Source organism: Doryrhamphus excisus, chromosome 6, assembly GCF_030265055.1.
Source record: "Doryrhamphus excisus isolate RoL2022-K1 chromosome 6, RoL_Dexc_1.0, whole genome shotgun sequence".
Classification (NCBI taxonomy): Eukaryota; Metazoa; Chordata; class Actinopteri; order Syngnathiformes; family Syngnathidae; genus Doryrhamphus; species Doryrhamphus excisus.
The window spans coordinates 16,208,834-16,233,695 of NC_080471.1; the positions used below are offsets into that span (position 1 = coordinate 16,208,834).

The 24,862-nt window shown below is 41.5% G+C and overlaps 2 protein-coding genes across 4 annotated transcripts; one reads left to right on the plus strand and one right to left on the minus strand.

Annotated features, from left to right (window-relative positions):
* The first annotated feature begins 794 nt into the window (after positions 1 to 794).
* etfa (electron transfer flavoprotein subunit alpha) lies at positions 795 to 5,724 on the plus strand. The gene is made up of 12 exons (XM_058076222.1): positions 795 to 944; positions 1,638 to 1,787; positions 1,898 to 1,979; positions 2,067 to 2,149; positions 2,450 to 2,549; positions 2,614 to 2,724; positions 2,984 to 3,085; positions 3,159 to 3,227; positions 3,311 to 3,393; positions 4,106 to 4,171; positions 4,252 to 4,332; positions 5,406 to 5,724. Exons 1-12 carry the CDS (start codon positions 906 to 908, stop codon positions 5,439 to 5,441), a joined length of 1,002 nt encoding a protein of 333 aa, XP_057932205.1. The 5' UTR covers positions 795 to 905; the 3' UTR covers positions 5,442 to 5,724.
* tmem266 (transmembrane protein 266) lies at positions 5,243 to 24,414 on the minus strand. Of its 3 annotated transcripts, XM_058076220.1 has the most exons (12): positions 24,367 to 24,414; positions 23,799 to 24,285; positions 22,542 to 22,641; positions 18,376 to 18,564; positions 12,226 to 12,380; positions 10,759 to 10,832; positions 9,738 to 9,794; positions 9,511 to 9,649; positions 9,085 to 9,200; positions 8,286 to 8,478; positions 6,977 to 7,039; positions 5,245 to 6,907 (listed from the first exon to the last, which is right to left on the minus strand). In XM_058076220.1, exons 3-12 carry the CDS (start codon positions 22,553 to 22,555, stop codon positions 6,309 to 6,311), a joined length of 1,599 nt encoding a protein of 532 aa, XP_057932203.1. In that variant the 5' UTR covers positions 22,556 to 22,641; positions 23,799 to 24,285; positions 24,367 to 24,414; the 3' UTR covers positions 5,245 to 6,308. The 3 variants fall into 3 exon arrangements, with proteins under 3 accessions (XP_057932204.1, XP_057932203.1, XP_057932202.1); XM_058076219.1 differs by having other exon boundaries at positions 23,799 to 24,389; XM_058076221.1 differs by lacking the exon at positions 18,376 to 18,564 and having other exon boundaries at positions 5,243 to 6,907; positions 23,799 to 24,389.
* Between the last annotated feature and the right edge of the window lie 448 nt (positions 24,415 to 24,862).

A 24,862-nucleotide genomic window follows, 5' to 3' on the forward strand; every position in this document is an offset into this window, starting at 1 on the left:
CATCTAAAGCAGTCCAAAATTCGTCTAAAATATTTAATCTGTTTTTATTAGTTTTATAGATTATATTGTAATGTTTTATTACATCAGTTTTACAAATAAATATAACAATATTGTGGAGTAAGAGCATTTTTGGAAGAAATGTTTCTAAACTAAAGTTTTTTTTCTGCTCTACAGAGCCCCCTACTGGAGAAAATATATGGTCACCACACATCAAAAAATATATGTATCATTTTAGAATTCATTGTTCAGTTAATACCTTATTGCCAGCTATAAAATACAACCCAAAATATATATTTTCTTATGAGCGTTACTGTTATACTACGAATTCTACTTTACCCATCTAATTCTGCTAAGGCAACCGAAATATGACAGCTCTCCACAATAATAATGTACCATGCCTAAAATTAACACTTTCTTGACAGTGTCAATCATAACGTTCCTAATTTAAATTACAACTAGTATTTTAATTATACGATTATTTTAACAGATATTTTTTCTGCAATTAATTTACATGAGGATAAGTGGTATAGAAAAATGTATGGATGCCTGATTGTTTTTTATTTATATAATTCATATTGACAATATAATTATAATTCGTGTAAAAAATAAAGTATTCTATAAATACAAGTTGATAGATATGAAGTTGTTTGTAGTTCAATGCAACAAAAGTAATATTTTAAACACATGCTAGTTGTTTAAAATGATGTGGGGGAGACTACGTCTTCACAGTCTTGCATGTACGTATTCAACTGTCGTCTTACACACAGTATGTCTTATTACACAATGATGGTTCTCGCGGTAATGCTTGTATCTCGCGAGAATCACACCAATGACGCAGGCTGACCTTTGCCTCAGACTTCTCTGTCACTGCAGCATTGTAGCGCATCCACACCGAGGAGTCCACCATGAACAGAGTTTTTGCTAAAAGTAACGTGGCACGCTTGGTAAGTGCTTGACTTTAATCATGAATAAAGAGGTTTAGATATTGTTTAATTTAGTGTCAGCGGAGTAACACTGTAAGCGCCAGTTAGCTAACGTGTTTTCTTGCAGCAAGTGCTAGCAGTGCAGGCTAATTTCTTCAAAACAATTTACTTCTTATCATTTCCGTGGAGCAGAGTTGGCTGAAGTTTAACACATCAAAGTGTAGAACAATAATGTAAGGTATACATATCACAGTTCTTGTTTGATGCTAAGCAGAGTTAGCATAGCTCGCGCAGTGGTTATGAAACTTCGGAGTTGTAAACATTTCAATGATATAAGCAGACTGGTGTTATTGTTCTTAAAACTAATTCATATAATACCACATGACACTTTAAATTACCTATAATACAGCAAATATATAAACGCATTTAATAGTCAACATTGTGTAAGTCGACGCTCTGTTATCGGCTAGTAATGTCTAGCTCAGTCCAGCTGGAGCTGGTGTTATCTTGAAGGTGACAGAAGCACACTGTGTTGTTTCACAAATACATGCCATCGGAATTGTGATTTATATACTACATTATTTCATTTTTATTCCTCATGAATGTATTTAACGTCTGCATAGTTTCAAGAAGGCTATACACGCAGCGTTACGCAACATTACGTACACGTACACAATCTTCAGATTCAATAAAGGGCTGTTTTTTCTCCAACAGGGTGTCGTCCTGCAAAGGTTTCAGGGCACTTTGGTGGTTGCAGAGCACAACAACGAGAAGTTGACGCCAATTACTTTGAATGCCATTACTGCTGCAAGTAAACTTGGTGGAGAAGTGTCTTGTCTGGTTGCAGGAACAAATTGTGCAAAGGTGTGGAAACATATATCCCCTTTCATTTGGCTGTAGAGATATTCTCACCTCTGTTAGAACACCCAGCTTACACTTTAACTATACACTGAACTGTAATTGCCCTATTCTAGGTTGTAGAGGAAATCAGCAAAGTCAATGGTGTGAAGAAAGTATTGGTGGTTCAGAATGATTCTTACAAAGGAGCTCTGCCAGGTATATAGGCAGTCAACATGTCAACAATCATCTATTGAAATTGCAATTTGGACATTTATTTAAATGCTGTCTTTTCTTGTTGTGCAGAGGAGTTGACGCCACTCATCTTGGCAACGCAAAAGCAGTTCAGCTTCACTCACATCTGTGCTGGTGCATCCGCTTTTGGAAAGGTAACGCTGTGATAACAACAGGTCATGGCACACTTATTGGGCTTTACTTCAGAATTTATACTTCTTACATTTCAAGCCTTGACTTGAAAAATACACGTTTATTAAAGCATATACAGTATAGCTCAGTCAATTGTCAAAATAAAATAGAACATGGGTGGAAAAACCATTGCTCTCATGAAACCGTTATTGACTGTAGAAGCATATTATAAGTAGCACTTGAACATGTTTAACAGATCGTATGACCTCTCTCCTGTATATAAATTGCACACTTCTTCACCTGAACTGCATTATGTTCCACAGAACCTGCTGCCAAGAGTGGCCGCCAAGTTAGATGTGGCTCCAATCTCGGATATCATTGAGATCAAGTCTCCAGATACTTTTGTCAGAGCCATCTATGCTGGTAATTAAAAAAAAAATAATATCGGAATATTGTTCCTATGAGTAATGATGTTTGGTGTAAACAGGAAACGCTCTCAGCACCGTGAAGTGTAATGACCCTGTGAAGGTGTTCACCGTTAGAGGAACATCCTTTGAAGCAGCCTCGACCGAGGGAGGAAGTGCTGCAACAGAAAACGGTAAGGGATCGGTGGGGGTTTATATCATGTGGTATTTAATGGGCAGTGTTTACCATGCATATTCAAGAGGTGTGTTACCATATTTAGATGCATGGTATAAGCTAGGCTAAATATCAGGTAACTTCACTATAATGCAGTGCACTGCATCCACAGCAATGAACATATTGTTCCATTTAACACAGACTTGTATTTAAGCTCAGTGCAGGTGTACCTAATGTTATAGCCAGTGTTTCATCTCTGATGTTCCTCTGACTAACAGTGACTGCTAGCTCTGCCGTGGGAGTTTCAGAGTGGGTGGAACAGAACCTGACCAAGAGTGACCGTCCAGAGTTGACCAGTGCCAAGGTTGTAGTATCTGGAGGTGGGATGTTTGATTCCTTTGTCTTCGTCTTACCACATTGTCCAATGTATTAATTTCTACTCAACGTTTCCAGGAAGAGGCTTAAAGAGTGGCGATAACTTCAAACTGCTGTATGACCTTGCAGACAAAATGAATGCTGCAGGTTAGAATCTCTTTCTGTTTCATTGCCTATTTTAGGTTTAAATGCGTCTTTTTTTTTAACTGGTACAATGTGTTGTTGTGTAGTTGGGGCCTCTAGAGCTGCAGTAGATGCTGGCTACGTCCCCAATGATATGCAGGTTGGACAAACAGGCAAGATTGTAGCACCGGTAAGTTGACACAGATGGATATTTCATTACTTACACTGGGGGTGTAAGCTTTGGATATTTCCCATTATTGTACTTTTTGTTGAACATGGTCATACATCTGGTCACTTGTTCATCTAAGTTAACACGTTTATAAATAGATAATTCTTTTCTGTTTATGCTTTTGTGACAGTTAAAAGGTTAAGAGAGACAAGAATCACGTCATTAAAGTTAAATGTTGTATAGTTTGTACATCTTCATTTTAACAATGTCTAACCTTTTACACTTGTATTTTAAGAATGTTATAATATGACTTAAAATATTGCCTGAGAGTTTTATTTCCAATTAAAAACCAGAACCAAACCAATTGTGTAACAGGAGCCTGGAGATGAATATCCACACATTAAGTATTTGACTGAATTTTCAAGTGTAATCAAGCACAGCTAGTGTCCCTTCATCCACGTAGACTTGAGGCAGGCTCATCAAATGTTATGACAGGATCTGGTTAGGTCTGTTTCTCCCACTGACCAGGTGATGGAAACACATCATGTACATTTACCAAGCATTGGGCTGCTCTGAGACCAACCTGTATAAAAAAAAAAAGAGCACTGAAATATTCATACTGAAGGAGCATGAACCTGATGCCAAAGCCGATGTGATGACAAGTGAACCTCTTGACAGTGACCCCGCAGTTTGCTGGCACTTCCTGTTTACAAGTTGTGTTCGTTGTCCACAGGAGGTGTACATCGCTGTTGGCATCTCTGGAGCCATTCAACACTTGGCCGGGATGAAAGACAGCAAGGTAAATAGAAAACAGAATAGAAGCAACACTGAGAATGTTGGTATTTTCATTATTTCACCTTTTATTTGTGTTATTTTTAGACTATTGTTGCAATCAACAAGGACCCAGAGGCTCCCATTTTCCAGGTAGCAGACTACGGCTTGGTGGCTGATCTCTTTAAGGTGAGCGGTTGTAGAGAATGGTTAAGAAGCTAAACAATGACTTGTGGGCCCTAAAAGTGGTTCATTCATGGAGGAGAGCTTGCATCTAATGTGGTAACACATACACAGAGATGTAAAAATCTTGTTTGGTGCATGTACGTAACTGGTACTTAACAGAATATTACTGCGTGCGTTCCCTGCCATGTTTTATTCAACCCTCTGTGAGGTGCACATTAAGTGTGCCGGTGTCTTGACAAACCCACTGCAGATGTGATTAGTAATAATTGCAAGTAGCAGTGGACTTGTGACCTCCAGTGTGAGATCAGCTTACCAGTGATCAGATAGCTGATTAAAATGAATGGCCTCTCCACTTTTTTTCCCCCCTCAAAAGGACAATTGATACCCATGATGAACTCTGTCCTAAAGTCGCTCGGCTCTTGAGGGAGAATTACACAAAGCTTGTAGGATTTGCATTGTTTAAAACGACTTATGTTTATGGGACAGAAGCTTCACATTCTTGTAAAACTTGTACTAGACATAAAGGTATTGGTATACCTGGTCATTACACCTAAATAGTAGAAAATAGGGAGTTAGTATACAACATATTGGAGTGTGTCAATGCCTGATATAAGTGGCTTGGAGGTCAGTTGTGTGCCCGAATACACTCAATCATGCAACAAGAGCTAGTTAATGTAAAATAGGTAACGCTGTACAGTAAACACTCTTCAAATGTTTGCCTCCCATGAATTTAAAATACAATAGAAAAGGTCAACTCGCTAAAATAAATGTAATAAACAAAAATAGGGCTGATTATACATTTAAAATTAATCCGAATTTAGAACTGTGAAATATGCCAATTTTGACTATATTATAAACGTCAGGACACAATCATATACTGTATGTACAGGACTATTAAGTTACAATTTTTTTTATTATGTTTTTTTCCCCACATTGCAAGAGGTTGCCAGTATCTGCTACTCCTATCATTCCTGTACATCTGAAAATGTACAGAAATGTTACAGTTATGACCGTAAACCTGCTATTTTTTACAGCCCTAAAAAAAAAATCCAATAGTACAACATTTGTTTCTCTAGGCTGTCCCTGAGATGACGGAAGCCCTGAGCAAGTGAGGAGGGAATGAGCGTCACCCAAATCATCATCCAGGTGAAGCCTTAACAAAGACGAGCCACTGCAGCCCTGCTGTGAATGTCAATGCCAGTTTTTGTATACACTTTTTAAATATCGGCAAATAAAGTTGTACTTTGAAGATATTGTTTTACGCGTGTGGTCGTGAGTAACTGACATATTCTACTTACTGGTACGGTGTCCATCATGTCTGGAAAGTCGTCCTGCTATGCTGTAAAAGATGTTAATTTTCAGATTATGGTATTAAAAAGTGATGACTCGCTTGTGTGTTGTTGTCTTGTCCCTTTTATTGGCTCCACTCTGCAGTACTGGTGTTCCTTGAGTAAAATAAAAAAAAACATCTGTTGACAGTACAATAAAGTTGGTGTGCAATATCTTGAAAGGTGCATGCTCTAATCAATTTGTAGTAGCCACACCTCAAACCTCCTGTTTTGATGTACAGTATCTACACAGCAGCACTTGAAAAGTCGGACTCATCTTGTTTCTGACTGGTCACGTGCAGCCACATTTTCCACCGATGAACTTCTATTCAAATGTCAGTACTGATTCCAAAACTCCATTCAAAGATTTAGATTACAAACATTGCTAAAATAGAAAGACAAAAGATTAGAAATGACTTAGTATCTCAACACTGATCCACTGTACCCTGCAGTTGTTCCATCAAACAGTATTTAGTATTTTTTAAGGCTGTTTAATAATAAAACAGCTGCAAAGATAACTCCATGTAGCATTAGGTTTGTGCCCTGTTGCTGGTAAAAGTTTCATAAAAGTGTCTTTGTGAGAGTCATTTCCTGATAAGTGGTCCTCCACTGGTGTGGAATTGAAGCCTGTTGAGGTTCCTGCTGCTGCTCTCATGTTTCGGACAGATGATGGATAGGAGCATCTACCGGCTCCATCATCCTGTACTTCTCCTCTAGGAAAGCTTCATTGCCCTGCAGATGGATGAGAGGTTTGGTGTGTGACCCAACACGGCTCTCCTGGTTCCTCTTGTTGTAAATGTTGACCCTGTGCTCCAGCTCTGGGCTGTTTTTGGTGGAACCAGTCGGGCTTGGAGGTTTGAGGTTGACCGGGTCCAGGCCCTTCTGGGCAAGACAGGAGTCCTCAGAAAGAGAGGACAGTAGTTCTTGCACAACAGCGCTGGGGCTTCCCCTGGGCTGGGTGCTGCTGTAGGGTGGTGGGTAGCAGCGTTGGTCACTGTAGTCCGTGGACGTGGACGCCTCACGCACGGTGGAACTGCAGTCCGTGGCTGATCCCAGCGTGTGGCTGCTGATGCGAGATGCTGTGGTCGCAGAGGCCTCGCTCGCCGAGCTGTTGGCACGCTGTAAGCGGCTACCGGACACGACGTCAGCGCTTACCAGAGAAGGAGGAAGATGGCTGGGATTGTTGGGGAGGTGGACGTCAATGGCCGCTGTGGTGATGATGCGTGCGGCAGGGTCTGGGATGCCCATGTCTATAAGACGCAACATATTAACACATAAATATGGCAAATCAAGTAATAGAGGATCTTCATAATACTCACCGCTGCTTGGCTCGCTGTAATACTGGCTGATGTAGTTGTTCATATCATCCTGGCCATGGTGATCTGCACACAGTTCCAAATGTTGAACTGAGAAGATGTAAATATAAAAGTAACCACTAGTAGGCCACTATTGGTTGTTCATTCATTCATTTTCTACCGCTTTTCCTCAAGAGGGTCACGGTGGGTGCTGGAGCCTATCCCAGCTGTCTTTGGGCGAGAGGCGGGGTACACCCTGGACTGGTCGCCAGCCAATCAGAGGGCACATATAGACAAACAACCATTCACACTCACATTCATACCTATGGACAATTTGGAGTCACCAATTAACCTAGCATGTTTTTGGAATGTGGGAGGAAACCAAAGTACCCGGAGAAAACCCACACATGCACGGGAGAACATGCAAACTCCACACAGAGATGGCCGAGGGTGGAATTGAACCCTGGTCTCCTAGTTGTGAGGTCGGCGCGCTAACCACTGGACCGCCATGCCGCCCTACTATTGGTTGTCAATCTTGTAATAGGTGCAGATTCTACAAAATCTAAAACGTTTTCTGTGCAGGTTATTGTGTGTAGCTGCTCTATAGGAGTCAAAGGGTTGAAACATGAGCCTAATAGGTCCCCTTTAAGCTAATTGGAGACCAAATTATCCATAGGTGTGAATGTGGAAGGTCCAGGGGAAGGATCCGGCACACATAAGAATAAGTGGCATAGAAAATAAATGGACGGCTAACCACATAGTAAATGATGATCCCAAACCAATCTATGTGTTTTCCGTCTGTTCATGAATCATTCTAACATGTGACAGGGTCAAGCTCATATCTCAGATGTACCGGTATTATGATTTATAACGTTGATAAAAATAAAGCAAAAGCCTCTCGGTGCTTGTGGCCCTGATGTGAGCTGCACCGACAGCACTTTAAGTCGTCTAAGTTATGACCTGTCACTCCTTGAAATCTTTATGGTCCATCTAAAGTGTGCCACTAGAATTTGGATGTGTAAGAGAGGAAGAGGAAACCAACAATGCGCCTCTCTGTGTGTGATGTCAACGGTGTCGTAAAAGGTCCAGACAAGAGTAAAGCCTATAAATGTGGGTTTCATGCGCTTTGAAGGATTTCAGTCCTCTAGTGACCGGCTTTTGTTGTGTGTCTAATAGAATACTGTCCCTCCAGTTTCAGATGCACTTATCTGCATGTCAACAATCAGGTCTCAAAGCACAGAGGCCACAACTTAGTAGAGAAAACACCCAGTGAACGCTGCCGCTATCTGATAGCCGCTTTGCTACAAAGGAGCTGCTTATTCCAGACAGTTACCTGAGGGCCCCCTGGGCATTCTAACTTTGGCCGGCCTGTGATGTTCGGAGACCCCAGGGGCCAGTCCGTCCACCTCATGGAAGCTGCTGCTCGGTTTACCCCACATATGGTGGATTTGCATGGCTGCTTCCCGCTCCGCCACCAGATCCAGGTCCTGCTGGGCCAGGTGGGCCCTGAGCTGGCGGATTTCAAACTTAAAGGAGAGAGGGAGAGGAGGTGAAGTGACATTAAAAGTAATATTAATATAAATAAAAAAAATAAAATAAATAATAATAAATAATAAAAATAAAAAATAATAAAATAATTATAATAAAAATATTAATATAAACTAATATTAATATAAAGTTAACATCCTCCTCTGATGGATAACACATTTTCTCTTGTACAGTCTGTATTTTACACATGGACAACAAATCATTGATGTTTACACCAAAGCTGATTATAATAAATAATGTCTTAAAATAGGAAAACTTTGATTATATAAAAAGGTTTTAATAAAGTTTAGAAACATACACAATGTATTAATATTACTGTTGACTGACATCTTATTGTAAAATGAGTCAACTGTACACTAGACAAAATCTCTTAATGAAAATGATGCAAATATAAATGTAGTCATAAAATAAATACGTATTTCAAATATTATGAAAACTATTCGAATACAAAAATCACCTTGCGATGCTTTGGTTTAGTTGTTTTTAGATTGGGTTGTTATTACTTTACCGTCTTACTTCTTTCTTTAATAGTACTTTGTCGTCCTCTGCTGGTGACAAGCCGTAATTGACCCAATTGGACTTACTGCTTGCTCCTGGCAGATCTGAGTGAGGCGGTCAAGTTGCTCCTCTCTCAGCGCCTTGGCCTTCTCATACTGCTGGATCTCCAGTTCCATCTCCACCTTCACTTGCAGCACATAGGCTACAACAAGTAGACATTAATAGTAATTATTAATATTTCTACTTGTATTTTTCCTGCTTATATTGTACTATCTAAAGATCACATATTGTGCATCTAATTGGATAACCACGAGAGGGAGCAAGACTGTTAAAATCAACAATTACTTCTAACAAATTCAAGTTCTGTTCTCCATAATTGATTCAACAGTTTGTCTGTAGCAACTGTCTGAGCGGAACCAAAACACATTCATTAGGACAATACGATACCAGAAGCCATGTTAAATAAATGTAATAACACAGAAAGAGACAACAGGCTAACACAGGAACCTCACCGTCAATGACCCTTTTGACCCTCCAGATGCGCAACGTGATGATGAGGCCAATGGCGTCCCAGGGGCTGCTGGGGCCGTTTGCCACAGTGGAGGCCACCATGGGAGCCAGCGAGAGGACGATGACAGCTCCATCAAACACCTGAGGAAAACACTCATGACATTGAGGCAATGACACTGCAGTGAGAGGAGTCCCCGAGGCGGGACTAATGGCGCCGATGGGAGTTTACCTCTACTTTGTTCTCAATGTAATCCCATATCCCCAGAACCACGATCCTGAATACGGTCTGAGGGGCAGAGAGAAGGTTACACACACAGTAAGAAGGGAGGAAACAGGAACAGCTGCAAGCAGTGGATTCTGGTTACTAATAAAAGATTTGGCAAACACAGGTGATGACATTTATGGCTTTGGTTCAATTCTGGGAGTCGAACCAACTAATGTGTCATGTAAGACAAATGTGGAGTAGGTAACAATTAACAGACTATATTTTCATGTTAATAATAGATGATACAAGGGACAAAACTCCACTGTGATTGTGCTTTCTAACTATGAAGCATATAAGGAATTCCACCCCTCTGTGACATCACAAAAGGCCAGTTTTACCACACCTTTTCAAACCAAGTGTTTTAGCCCATCCCAAACTTGTTTCAGGGCTCACTTCCAAATGTGTAAACCTCATTATCTGAAACTTTAGCTTTGTTTAACATAAGAATACAGCATTCTAACAACATTTATAGGTCAGAACAATAAAAAAGCATAATAAGTCCCCTTTAAAAAACAAAAGCCACTGTGGTAAAAAGTCACATTTGGAGTACGAAGACCAGGAGCTAGGCGGATCACTCAAGCTAGCAAGCTAGCGAGCTAGTAGCCTGCGGCAAGGTGTCAAAAGTACAAAAATAAAACAGTTTGGGATTTTGTAACTGATACGTGTTATTTTAAAAAAAATATGAAAAAAATCACGAAAATAACGAAAAAACCCAACAATATTCTGATATTATTATTGTGAAAAAATGAATGTAAATGTGTAAAATGAAAAAGGTGTATTGTACAAGTGCAGTCATTCCCATGGCTACACACTTAAGGCTAATCTAATGCTTTGTCACTTCCTGTTGTTGTTGTTAGCATTCTAATGAGAATCTGCACAATAGCACTAATCAAGGGGACCCCTGCATCAGCTGCAAGAGGAGCTCTTTTGGTGTGATGCGGTTGTGTTGGGTGGGTGGGGGGGGGGGGGGGGGGGGATGAATTACCTCTGTGAAGAAGACAGATAGGATAGCGAGACTGATCCAGTGGATGACGCCGGCAAACTGGGATGCGTTATTAACTGCAGTAGGAAGAAAAAACAAGAAGAGTGCAGCAAAGTGGAAGAATAAGAGTGCTCATGCGCAACCTCATATATACAAGAGAATTGCTACGTGCCCGTAAATATACTGTGCTATACATACACCATATGGCATTAACCACAGCCACATTGAACTGAAGCAAAATCAAAGCAGGTCATGTGCCCCGTATCCTTGTGCCTATGATGGAAGAGGACGTCTCCCGCCATGAGAGATGACGTGGATGAAGGTGACATCAGTTTGTCATGGGTCACGCCACCTGGCAACGTGTATCAACAGTGGAATACTAATGGGACAGTTGGCTTGCCAACACTGTGATTGATCACAGGTCCTACGGTCAGAGGATGGAGAAGATAAAGTAGTGTAGATAGGCTGTTCTTTGAAGAATTGACTCGGATTTTATATGACAAATTGCACAACAAAGCTATTTTGGTCACAGTTTCAACAGGAGCCTGCAAAACAAAGTAAACAAGCAAAAGAACAAGGAAGATATATTGTATATATTGTAGATGTTTGCTTCAAAAGCTGCCTTATGAATATAATTCAACATCATATCATCATATTACACCATAATGTAGTGTTGCCTTTCCCACCTGGGATCATGTTGAACATTTTGGGACCACTTGTCTCATTAAATGTTAAGCAATAGGAGCATAATATAATAGTGCATGGATGAATAACGCATAAGATGTGAGATTCTTTGGTGGATATTTCTAACTCCAAATCACGTATCACATATTTAGGGTCAAATCATAATATTTATCAGTCATTCATTCTTTTTCTACCGCTTTTCCTCACGAGGGTCGCAGGGGGTGCTGGAGCCTATCCCAGCTGTCTTTAGGCAAGAGGCGGGGTACACCCTGAACTGGTCGCCAGCCAATCACAGGGCACATATAGACAAACAACCATTCACACTCACATTCATACCTACGGACAATTTTGAGTCGCCAATTAACCTAGCATGTTTTTGGAATGTGGGAGGAAACCGGGGTACCCGGAGAAAACCCACGCATGCAAACTCCACATAGAGATAGCCGAGAGTGGAATTGAACCCTGGTCTCCTAGCTGTGAGGTCTGCTTGCTAACCACTCGACGCCGTGCCGCCCATTTATCAGTGAGGTATTTGAAAATAATAATTCATTGATTTTTACAGACTTTTTTCTCAGTGGGGCTGGGGTGGTTTAGTGGCAATTATAAGTGATTTATGTCATAATCAACCATAATAATCATGATAAAGATGGCTGAAAAGTCGTCATCTTCTTCACGCCACATTACCAGCAGCTGTGACATGCTACATGATGTTTGCAGGTGTTGACAAGTGCTGCCATTCCATTAAAAAGCGCAGCTGGTCTCCTAAATCCACATCTGTTTACTCACACTGCAGCAGCTTGGTGTCGACCAGCAGCTCCAGAGTCAGTAGCACAACCACCAGAACCACGCAGGCCACCAGGACGCAGTTGAAGCCGGCCGACGTCAGACACACTTGCCACAGTGCCGCTTGTCCTCCGCAGCATGGCTTCAGCCAGTTGGACCTGAATAGGAAAAGCCAAAAATTATTATCATTTATTATATCAGTTATTTTAGCAGCTGAGAGAGAAACATACACACATAATCATCATCTTCATAGAAGTGTAGATATATTTTCCACCATTAAATCATTTTGCTATCATACTGTGTTCAGCACTCAAAGACAACAGAAGCGATAGAATAAGATCTTAACAGGTAGAATGATGACTAGAAGGTGCAAAGACAGAACCATTACTGATAGTGGTGCCATTCCATAATATCCAACAGCAACCTCTGGCCAAGGATCAACATCAAATTTTGGTGAGCTATATAGAGGAGCACGGGAAAGGAAAACATTTACGTCTCCATGAGCAGCAGAGAAGAGATGGGAATGGGCTGCACGGAATAGCGTGCAATGTAACTCACACTGTCTGGAATAGAAGAATAATTCATTCAGGCATTCTCACTCCAGCCAGGCAGGAAAAGTATTAATTTAATAAAGCTGTAAAGAACACCCCCCCCCTCCCCTCTTCTTCACTCCTGTCTGGAAGTCGAGAACACGGCAATGACGGATCATTCCCTGCTCCCAAACTTAATTTTAGGGAAATCACTTCAAACCTGAGGACCTGAGGTATTTATGAGTAAGTGAGGCTTCAGTGGTAAAAGGAAATGGGGGGGGGGGGGGGTCACTTCAGTTGCTCTCTCAGGGTCATTGCAGGTTCGGATAAAATGGGAAATATCTAGGAGATTGGGTGGTGTGTGCTGGGGGTGACATGGGGGTGGGGGTGGGGGTGGGGGGGTATGGGATGGATGGAAGGTGAGCTGACAGGAGGGCAAAGCCAGAGGATCATGAGGGCGATCAATAGCGGGGCTGAGATGGACGTGATTGCGTGCTGTACATGATACCAGATAGAAGAACGATATCAGGCGAAGTGATGGGATGGACTTCCACTCACGTGTCACCGTTTTATGAACTTAGGGAGGAAATGAAATGAAATCAAAGGTCTGCTTCCTGTGTGTTTGTTTCATTAAGAGCTAACGAGTCATGGCCACTCTATCAACTCATTGAAGGTATTGATTGTTACACATCCACACAAACCTCTCCTGAAAAAAAAACACATCACATCCGCTCTTGATCAATGCCTTGATTGGACATTTACAACAGAGCGACGTAAGTCAGCAAAGGAGCATGGTACGCTAGCGCAGAGCTAATTAGATTTAGCCACAAAGTGATTAATCAGTTTTCTGCATGGCCAACAATTAGTGAATAATTCATGCACCACAGTTACCATATAGATTATTAAACATTATTCACATCATTGGTAACCACAAGCATTTGTGACTCTCATTTACTTCATATATGTAACTTTATTACAAAAACATAACTGTTCCTCAGATGATGGAATCATAATGAGAGACAGGACTCAAAAATACTTTTCTAACCACGCTCCAAGTGGCGAGAGGTTCGACTAATTTGCCCGACTTAATGGGTTCAGTTGGAGAAAATGGACGCAGACTATGAGCACGCAGGGAACAGAACAGCAGAGGTCAAAGGTAACCATCCAATTTACAGTCTCTTGGTACTTTCTCCACTTGTTTATTTAAGGCAGGGGTCTCAAACTCAATTTACCTGGGGGCCACTGGAGCTAGGGTCTGGGCAAGGCTGGGCCGCATCAGGTTTTCAAAAAAAACAACAAAAAAACGCATTTAATAAAAACAGAAAAATATACAAACTTTTTCAGTGCTTTGGTTCTGATTTTCTACAATAAAAGCTCTGATAAAACATTCCACTGTTCTCGAATATCTTAATTTTTATTTTTCTGCACAAAATAAGATGAAAAATAAATAAACAAATCAAGAATAAATCAGTAATAAATAAATATAACAATAATAATAAAACGGCAAATAATAAAAACTTAAGAAACCACATATAGTTGGTGGGTAGACAAATTATTTTTTTCAGATTAAAATTAACAAATCATTATTAGAGCCCTGTAGACATGACAAAACACGACTATAGTCACATTTATACTCTTTTTATTTACAACATATTGCGCAACTGCAGGGTCTTGAGACACATGCTAACTCGCAAACTAGAGAGCTAGCGACCTAAACGGTAGCCTTCAAGTTATTTCCTTTAAACTTAAATAGCCAAAAACTTACCACTTCCACACGGATAGGGAGGATAGCTATTAACAGTTATTTAACCTTTAACATGAACATTAATCAAACGTAATAATTTTTTCTGGGTACATGATACCATACAGCATCCATATCAAACTTGCATGCCCGCACTAACATTAAACTTTCATATCAAGGCGGGGGCCTCAAACTAGTGTCCTGCGGGCCACATTTGGCCCGCGGGCCGCGTGTTTGAGACCCCTGATTTAAGGATTATTTTTGGTTCAATGCAGGATTCCAAGGCTTGAATGTTTGAGCCTACATATCCATTCATTCACTCGTTTTCTATGCCGCTTATGCTCACAAGGATCTCGGGAGTGCTGGAGCCTATCCCACCTGTCTTCAAGCGAGAGGCGTGGTACACCCTGGACTGGTCGGCAGCCAATCACAGGGCACATATAGACAAACAACCATTCACACTCACATTCATACCTATGGACAATTTGCAGTCGCCAATTAACCTAGCATGCATGTTTCTTCCTACAAATTAAAGCATAAAAAGACTCAACATTAGATACATATATGTACAATGTAATGACATTGAATACAGGTCCTTCTTTTTTAAGACAACCACAGTATTAAACCTATGATGCAGTGTAGTTGTCAGCAATATTATTATATAAATTGATGAAATGATTGTATTCTTCTTCAGGCCACAGCTGTTTATGTGATCAGATCTCTCATCCTGACCCTGAGGAGCGACATCGCAGTGGGAAGTCCAAGCAGGTCTTTGCCACAGATACTGAGTAAATGAAGATGGATTGGGCTCCATGTGCTGAGCAGCAGACAAGCCGTCCCTGATAAATAGGTTTTCACTGGGACATTGGATATGACACGCTCTCGGCCTAAAAAGCAATCTGGTACTTTGCATGTCTGTGAATATTAACAAACCCTCAAACCCTGCACTCTCAAATGTCATCTATTGTATCACACATGGGGCCAAGCTGGAGGCACAGCTTGATGGAAAGGACTGTTCATCTGATCATTTCAACGGGGGAGGTGGGAAAAGAAACATCTTTTAGATGTCAGCTCATCTACAGGTAGTATGTCATGGATGTTGTTGCCAAAACTACCACTGTTGCCATCATTTACATGACATATTTGGGGTATGTACGTATGTACCTTTTTGACTAAGAGAGCCATGGAAGCCATATATGTATTTCAGTGAGAACCATATCATATTTTTTTAGTGGTTAGCTTGTTGTCAGGGGATCGAGAAGACTTGGGTTTGAATACTTCGGTTTCCTCCCACATTCCAAAAACATGCTAAGTTAATTGGCGACTCCAAATTGTCCATAGGTATGAATGTGAGTGTGAATGGTTGTTTGTCTATATGTGCCCTGTGATTGGCTGGCGACCAGGCTCCAGTGGCCCTGGATGACATTTTTAGGTAATTGGTTATTTTTAGCATATGCATTATTTTAGCTGTTTGACAATTAACTCTATCAGCAAGTTTAAGTATTTGTGATTTTAGAAATAAGGAGTTAGTATGTTCTCTGTAGGCGGCATTATGAATTATCCTTACTGTCCTTTTTTGCAGTACATTTAGTGAGTGAAAATGTATTAAATTGTAATAACACTGTTGTCATCTTTCTATCTATCTACCCAATATTGTGAATGATGTCACACATGGAACTGAGTTTTCCTTTAAGATAACCCTGTTCAGTGTTTATCACTGCATATGGTTAATCCCATATCAGTATATCCATCATGATACCCTTCTGCCCTCGCTATCCTCCAGTCCAAGTGGCCGTTTGACCCATATGAAGCATCTGTCATTGCTGTGTGCCTCACACCTATCAGGCTGACCACTGGAGATCAGTGGCATATGCTGCTGATGTTGCTGCTGTGGGCAGCCAGCTGAGATGTGGATGAAAACGAACTCAGTGTAAGCAAGGGCAGCGAAGCCCAGGTAGAAGCTTTGCCACAACAACCTGTTCAGATACCAGAAGCAAAATTCTCATCTCTGGAATTGAATGAATGTATTCTTCCATCTGTCAAAGTACAATCTAGACATTATGGCTAAAACAACATCTCATTTGGATAATCATTATTTGAGATTATTAGTGGAACATTGTTATTGTTATGAGGGTACACTGTAGTTGTCTATAACCATCCGTTTTTTGGAAACTTTTCCGAATGCTTTTGTCCATCCAACTAATTGTATTTGTATTCACTATTAAGGTCATCCTTAATGGATGTTCCAATCAGGACATTAAGGGTATTCAGCCATGCTTCAAATACATTATAATGATTTGACTGTGGAGTGGTATCACATCTTCAACCTCTGTGCAGTAGATGTTGCAGCCAAATTCTATTAATAATTCCATCCAGCTCACCACTGCACAGAATCTGCAAGTACTGCTTGTGCCCCATGTGGTCCGCAAGAACATCCACCTCCTACATCATCGCCCACGTCTCCTGATGAAGAGCACTGTGAAGCTGCCGTGCAAGACTAAATGTGCCTCTGTGGTGTGTATTCTTTTGCTGCATTACAAACACACGGAGATAAAAAAAACAACAACAACAACAAAAAAACAAAGCAAGGTTGAATCATCAAATATTCAAGCTACAAATCACAAATAATGAGCCATTTTTCAGCAGAAATCCTCAATATGAGGATTTCCTTTATAACGTATTAGTTTTTCTTATGCGTCCAAAACAATACCACATCATATGTGCTCCTATTTAGTCGATGATTTCCTATTTCGCTGGAGGACACAGTTACGTCTAAACAAGCATGACAATGTCACAAAGCATCTCCGGAATGTAAATTACAACAGAAAACATCCTGTCATGGAAAGTCCAACACCTCATCTTACTGTTAAAGTTACTGTACATTCTACATACTGTATGCATTCAGGGCTCATACTACTGATGCAATGTATGCGTCACTAGTATAGATAATGTTTTCTCAACACCTCAGTAGTTCCAATCTTATTGAAAATACCATTCAAGCATCGGAGACCGGTAATGGTTTTCCTCAAATAGATCCCATACGTTTGTAAACTTAAATGATTGCGTGTGTATTTATATGGTATACTAGTATCCTCAAGTAGTGGCCGCCAATCCAATAGGAGCCATTCCTTAGTCCATCGCTTGCTAGGGTAAGTTTGGAAAATGTTTGGGTCAAAACCAGGACTTTGAAGGCGAAATGTTTCCTGCCCAGAAGGCCAGGGATGCCCCAAGAGGGAGTGTGCCACTTGCTGCCAATAACTGATAAGAAAACACAATCTGCTGGGGAAAAAAAAAGTACTGCCAGAGGCCCCTGGTACTCGGGACTCTTTTCTGACACTTATAGAAACCTGTGATCAATTTCAGTGTCGCTGAGGCAAAATGGAACCAACGCATTAGAAGCTAATGCCTATAATAATGAATTAATCGAAATTCGAGACTCATTGGACTCTGACATGAAACGTGATAATACCAATGCTGTGACGAGTAATGGCAGGATAGATTACAGACAATTCTGCCTTAATGGATGTAGCACTTTCAGGCATCAACAGGCCACAATATCACTAGAATTCTCATAAATGGAGGCGACAACATCAGGCATTGTGTGGTTGCATTTTTGGTTGCTTTTGAACATTCGAATAAATGAAAATAGAATTATGATTAACCGTGCTCATTTACAGCCTCTTTGTGAGTACAGTTGAGAACGCTGCATTATATACTGTAAAAAAGGTTTTGACTGTTGATTTGTTTGAAGGAGATGTATTGTTGCAACTACAAGTGACAATGACAATGTTGGTTGTGGTTAATTAGCCATCATAAAAATAAATGGGGTTTCTATGAGTCTTCTGTGATGAAAAACGGAATAAAAACACGGTACAAACATACCCCTCTCTGTTGTCATCTTCATCCGGGTTTGAGATGAGCTGAGATCCAGCGAGGGACACATCTAGGGCAGCCAGAGGTAAGTCTCTGTAGGAGAAGCTAACCAGCTGAACCGGGGCCACACACTGGTTGTCCTCTTCCACCTGCTGAGAGATCACCTCCAGCTCTGATGATACAGCTTGAATCGGGGCCCTGTCATTACAAGCACACAACACGAGCAGCATTAGCGTTCCAGGTCATGAACTAAACTAAAAAATGTCTCGATTAGTTAAGTGTGATTTTAGTGTGGTCAATGGCTTTACCATTAAAGCTTCTTCTTCTTTCTCTTTGGGCTTTTCCCTTCAGGGGTCGCCACAGCAAATCAAAATCCTCCATCCAACCCTGTCTTCTGCATCTGTGTCTCTCACAGCAACTAATCTCATGTCCTCCTTCACTACATCCATAAACCTCCTCTTAGGTCTTCCTCTACGCCTCCTACTATTCACTATCTCTCCTCTAGACATGTCCGAACCATGTCAGTCTGGCCTCTCTGACTTTATCTCCAAGGCCTCTAACATGTAATGTCCCTCTGATGTATGATCCTATCCATCCTGGTCACTCCCAATCAGAACCTCAGCATCCTCATCTCTGCTACCTCCAGTTCTGCTTCCTGTCTACCATTAAAGCTGCAATGCCATATCTTAGGGTTGGGAAACGCGTCCATGTTGGCTGAAATGACCTCTAATCCTGATGAATGAAAGTGAAAATATACTCTGACATTTGTTATCAGTGCATTCGACTAAAAACATTTGAACATCATCGTTGACCATGAATGTTGAATTTTTACTTCTCACCTCTTCAAATTCAAAAGTCAAATTCATTGAAGTTTACTGGGCTACTGTAATGTTGTTGCCACAAGATTCAATATTGTTCATATTTTGCGTTCCTCTTCATGACATGTGAGGGTACATGGGCTGCCTTCACTCACCACATATTCTTCCTAAGGTCAGCTGTCATTTCATGTGCCAAGAATGGTCTTAAAATGTAAATACACAGCGAGGATTGTGCTCTAACAAGCTCAGCCAATACGGGACAAGGAGAAGTCACCCTACAACCGGGGTCTTACGTGTCTTGGTGTTTGTCCCAGTGCAGCACACGTAGCACTGAGAATAGGGCAAAGGCATTGGTTACAAGACAAAGACATTGGCTTAGCAAATCGTACAACCTCTGTGTTGGAAATTTGGAAGTTGGATGAACATATCCACCTCTCTGTTAAATGTTAATGTAAGCAGGCCTGGAAAGAAAAATAGGTTTTTCTCTTTGCTTGACCTGATTTTTGATGAGGAGCGCTTTCATGGACTCTTTGAAAGGTTACTTTGTCATAAATCAACAGCTCACTTGAACTACACTGTCTTACATTTGTGTAGTTTGACTTTGCAACATCTCCTGTATAAAGAGTCAACAGAAATGCTGTTACAAATGTTATAAAATGTTAATGTAAATGAATATCTTCCATGCACTTGTTACTTCAAGCCACAGGCAATCAGTAATCAGTCATGACAGACACTAACTGTTTAGTGCATCAAAATTACATTTCCGGCCAATCAGATAGCGAGCGGGCCAGCAGCCATTATGACCACAGCCCAGCAGAGTGGCTGGATGCCATCCTGCATGAGGAGTGAAGACTTCACATTTTAACACTTGGCTTCCCTTTAATGATGCAGGCAAGGACATTCTGGATAAACTGGATGTGATACCAACCAGGGGATGGGGGGGAAATAGCCGCATAAGCATTTTCACAGACACATTTAAGTGGTATCAATCTTGAGTTTCTGTGATTATTCATCTCAAAGTACATCTCTGACATGTTGAGCCACATAAACCATGAGTGACTGGTCTACTGTGGGTGCCCACAATCAGGACTAAACACATTGAGGCTGCATTTCAGTTTTATGTTACCAAAATCTGGAACGGTCTTCCAGAAGATGTGCAATTTTTGCAATGTTCAAGTCCAGGCTGGTAAGACCTGAGCTAAAATTCCTGTCATTGCTCAGCGCAGCTCTCAAGGTGTCAGGGAGGTTTACTTCATGTACATCAGCTATGCTTGCTGGCATCCCACTATACTGTACATCCTGAATAAAAGTACCCCCTTTTTTCCAATATTGATATCATCCACAAATTGATTTCACAGGTGATAAATGTTTAAGCACTGGCAGAGGTATCTATTGAGTGCTCTTGTTTAAACTTTCGCTTTTCACTTTAGATTCTAAGAGACCATCAGCGCCATTGTTATCGAGTGCTAACAGCCGCCGTATTTCCAGCCGGCTGTCTGGAAGTCGGCCACTGTTGCCCAATAAGTTTGAATCCAGACACTTGGCTGCTCCTTGGAGCACGGCTATTCACTGTCTTGATATCGTCAGCAAACCAAGACAAATGTGCCAAATCAATTACACAGGGACAGGCCATCCTCTCGGGCAGCAGCTCAGACACAAGCTCCGAACACAAAGTACATTATTTGTAGGATCACAGCTTTGTCGCCCTGACCTGTACTTCCTTTACAATTTACTGCATTTACTGCAATTTACAACTCCTGTGCAGTTGTTCTTTGGAGTGTCTTCATTGTTAACCAGGCAACAATGGCACTGAAGTACTACCCCTTTATAGAAGGACATGAAAAACAGGTTTGCCTGAAGACAGTGAAGTAACTTCACTGGACATGGGTACAATTATATCATATGACACTAAACAAATGTATTAATTACTGGACATATTATTTATAGGCTCAACTCAATTTAATTGATTAACACTTGCACAACCAATAAACAATAAAATGCCCAATTTTCAACAGCAGGTTTATTATTTTTGGTTATAGTTTGCATCATACTGACAGCTCTTCTATTGTTATTTAGCATTTTATCTTATTTAGCTACTGAAAGATGAAATATTAGAAACCGCTATTAGTATGACAGAGTGCAGTTCTACACTACTGTAAATTACAAGCATATGTAAATAAAGGGGCGGCACGGTGGTCAAGTGGTTAGCGCGTAGACCTCACAGCTAGGAGTACCAGGGTTCGATTCCACTCTCGGCCATCTCTGTGTGGAGTTTGCATGTTCTCCCCGTGCGTGTGTGGGTTTTCTCCGGGTACTCCGGTTTCCTCCCACATTCCAAAAACATGCTAGGTTAATTGGCAACTCCAAATTGTCCATAGGTATGAATGTGAGTGTGAATGGTTGTTTGTCTATATGTGCCCTGTGATTGGCTGGCGACCAATCCAGGGTGTACCCCGCCTCTCGCCCGAAGACAGCGGGGATAGGCTCCAGCACCCCTGCGACCTTCGTGAGGAAAAAGCGGTAGAAAATGAATGAACGAATGAATGAATGTAAATAATGAATAGGTACCTATGTCTGTAGTCACATCATCAATAAACACCATAGTTTCATCTTCCCATTCTGATACATTGATGTTTTTTCTGACAAATACAAGGTAATCTATTCATGTGTGTTGTTAGGAATTCTGTGAAATATGTAATAAAAGAAACCTCCTGTTTCCACTACAGAGATCCAACAGCTAAGAGGGGCATCAGGGTGGAAATAACTCCAAAGACCTTTGTCCATGTGGGAGATTTCCATCTGTCACCTCATTGGCTTTGAGCTACACTGAATCACGCCTGTAAACAGTCATCTTCTTCTCTCTGTTATTTACTTAGGGATGATTGGCTACTGTGCTGACTTTGAGCTACTAACTGCACTCAGCACCCTGCGCCTTTAACCGGAGAACACAGCTGACTGAACCCATTCTGGATTCACCCCCCCCACCTTCAACTCGGTTCTACTCTACGCCGCTCCCCCCCCCTCCCTCTCTCTTTCCATTCTCCCTCTCTCTTAGCACCAAGCTCGGCTGTCATCAGAATGCAGGGCTTGTCTTCGGGACCACACACACAGAGTAATTATTAATAAGACAAGTGACAAGTGAGCATCCCTCAAGAATGCTAAAAGGTGAAAGCGGAGACAAGAGATGTTATACTGTAGATGATGCCCAAAGTCCCTTCAGAGGAGAATGTGCAGGTTCCATTGAACTAATCATTTCCCACCACGCTGAATGCCCCTTTGCATGACATGACATGTTCATCAATAGACATGGAGGACTTCATAGCTTCTCCCAACAGGAGGCGTGTCTGGTGTACTTACTGGTGGTTGCTCATGTTGAAAGGCTTTGGAATGGAGGACGTTCACACTAAACCAGCCAAAATTGACATTCACCACAGCAGTGACCGAGCTCCTTCCACACCTTGTGGAAAATACAGAAAACAATAGAATTACAACAGGAATAACCTACACACAGCTATCATTGTGTGAGGATGCAATAAATAAACTCTCACTCACAGATAGATTATTAATTAACACTTTTTTAAACACCTCTGCATGCGCTTCTTCCTGGTAGCCCCCTCCTATATGACCTCAGCCTGGATGCTCTGTTTAACTATTCCCAGGGAGCACTAAACTGCAATGGATTTTAAATCTCCTTTAATATACGCTGTGCTCTGTGAACCGGGGGGGCTGAGGAACGTCACACCTCTTGCATAGCAAGTGTGGAAGCATGCTTACTAGCTATAGCTAGCTCCTTGTGCCATGAGATAGAAGTGCCATTGAAGTGGGTTAAGTGACAACCCACTTTGCATGGATCCCACATGACGCCAGATATCAGTCAGTGTCCAGCTGTAAAGTTGATCAGGGAGATTAGAGTTGCAATGTGATCCCAAAAGAGCATTTCATGCCACACATAGCAGTTACTGTTATAAATATGTTTATGTTGCATGTAGCACTACATATTTACCTACTTATATAATTACCTGATGATGCAGTATTTTCCTATATATTGAATATATTTACTACACAGAAGCATCTATTGAAATATGATAATCAGTAGAATGTATGTCATGTTGTTAACCTGAATAAAGCTACATTTGTTATTAAGGCCATCATTGATGATGCAGTAATTATAATATCCATATTTACATTACAGAGATGCCTCTCCCATTTTGTTGCACCGACTTTGCAGTGCCATTCTATCCTCTTCAAACTTGAAAATGTTTGTTTGTGCGATTAATCCTGAAGGTGATCATTGGGGATATGAAAAAAAAGAACCAACTCCCACATTTTGCATGTGCACCTTTCACATTCCTAGAAGTGCAAGCGCTTTATCGTGGAGATGGTCGTCTACAAAGGCTGCAATTTATTCATCATCCTCTCGTTTCCAGTCAACGAGCCTTGCTCTATTTCTGCACAGGCTCATCCTCATCAAGATGCATTTGCAATCATGTCAAGCGAGGCCGACATAAACTGTGCTCGGAGGCCCCTCTGTGAGATTTTCCTTCACAATAAAACCAACACTAGGCACGGAGGAAGGAAGGATGACAGACAGAAATAAAGGAAATGCACACTAACCTCCTGTGTATGATTGCTCTACATAGTGGAAAGTGTGGTCGTGATTCATTTGCCCTGGCAGTGGCGATGGACACATGGATGAAGATCACAACGACAGCTCGAATCTTGGCGTGAGTGGGCTAACAAATCCGCCGAGCACCAGTATCTCCTTTCTGGGGACAACGTGCGATAAATACACCTCCTCCGGCAAAAGGGCACCATGCTTCGGCAGTGGGCGACGCCGTCACCGAGTCCGTGGAGACGGTCCCATCGTGGGAGGGTGGCTTGTGTGTTCCCCCCCCCCCCCGCCACCACCACCCCCTCCTCCTTCGCTCCAAGGGCTTCCACTCCACCCCCTCTCCAAAATCACACCAGGGGCTCCATGTGTACGACGCTTCCTAAAAAAAATGAGGCTCACAACAGGAGCTGTCCAGGTGCTGAAGACGGGCGTCCAGCTGCCACAGATGTGCGAGTGGCGACGTCAAGCGAAAATGAGGCAGCACAAACGCTAAAAAAAAATAATAAAAATGAGATGGACAACATGAAAAACGTGCAAGCGATGTGTGGAGAAGCCACAGACATTACTTACGGCTCTCTGAAGCATCGACGAAGAAAAACACTCTCGCTTCATTTCACTTCCTCGCGATAACAACCAAAGAATAAGGGGGGGGGGGGGGCATTGCCAAGGCGACGTTTTACCATATATATATTATGTAGGTTCATTAATATAACAATTTATTGCAATATTTCCGTACAAATACAACTGAAAAAAAACTATTAGAGGTGAGCAGCCGTAACAAATATGCTAATGAGGTTGGATGCTAGCAAGCTATCAACAAGATTTCATTTCATTCATTTCATTTTCTACCGCTTATCCTCACGAACTGGGATAGGCTCCAGCACCACGAGCCTATCCCAGCTGTCTTCGAGCGAGAGGCGGGGTACACCCTGGAATGGTTGCCAGCCAATCACAGGGCACATATAGACAAACAACCATTCACACTCACATTCATACCTATGGACAATTTGGAGTCGCCAATTAACCTAGCATGTTTTTGGAATGTGGGAGGAATCCGGAGTACCCG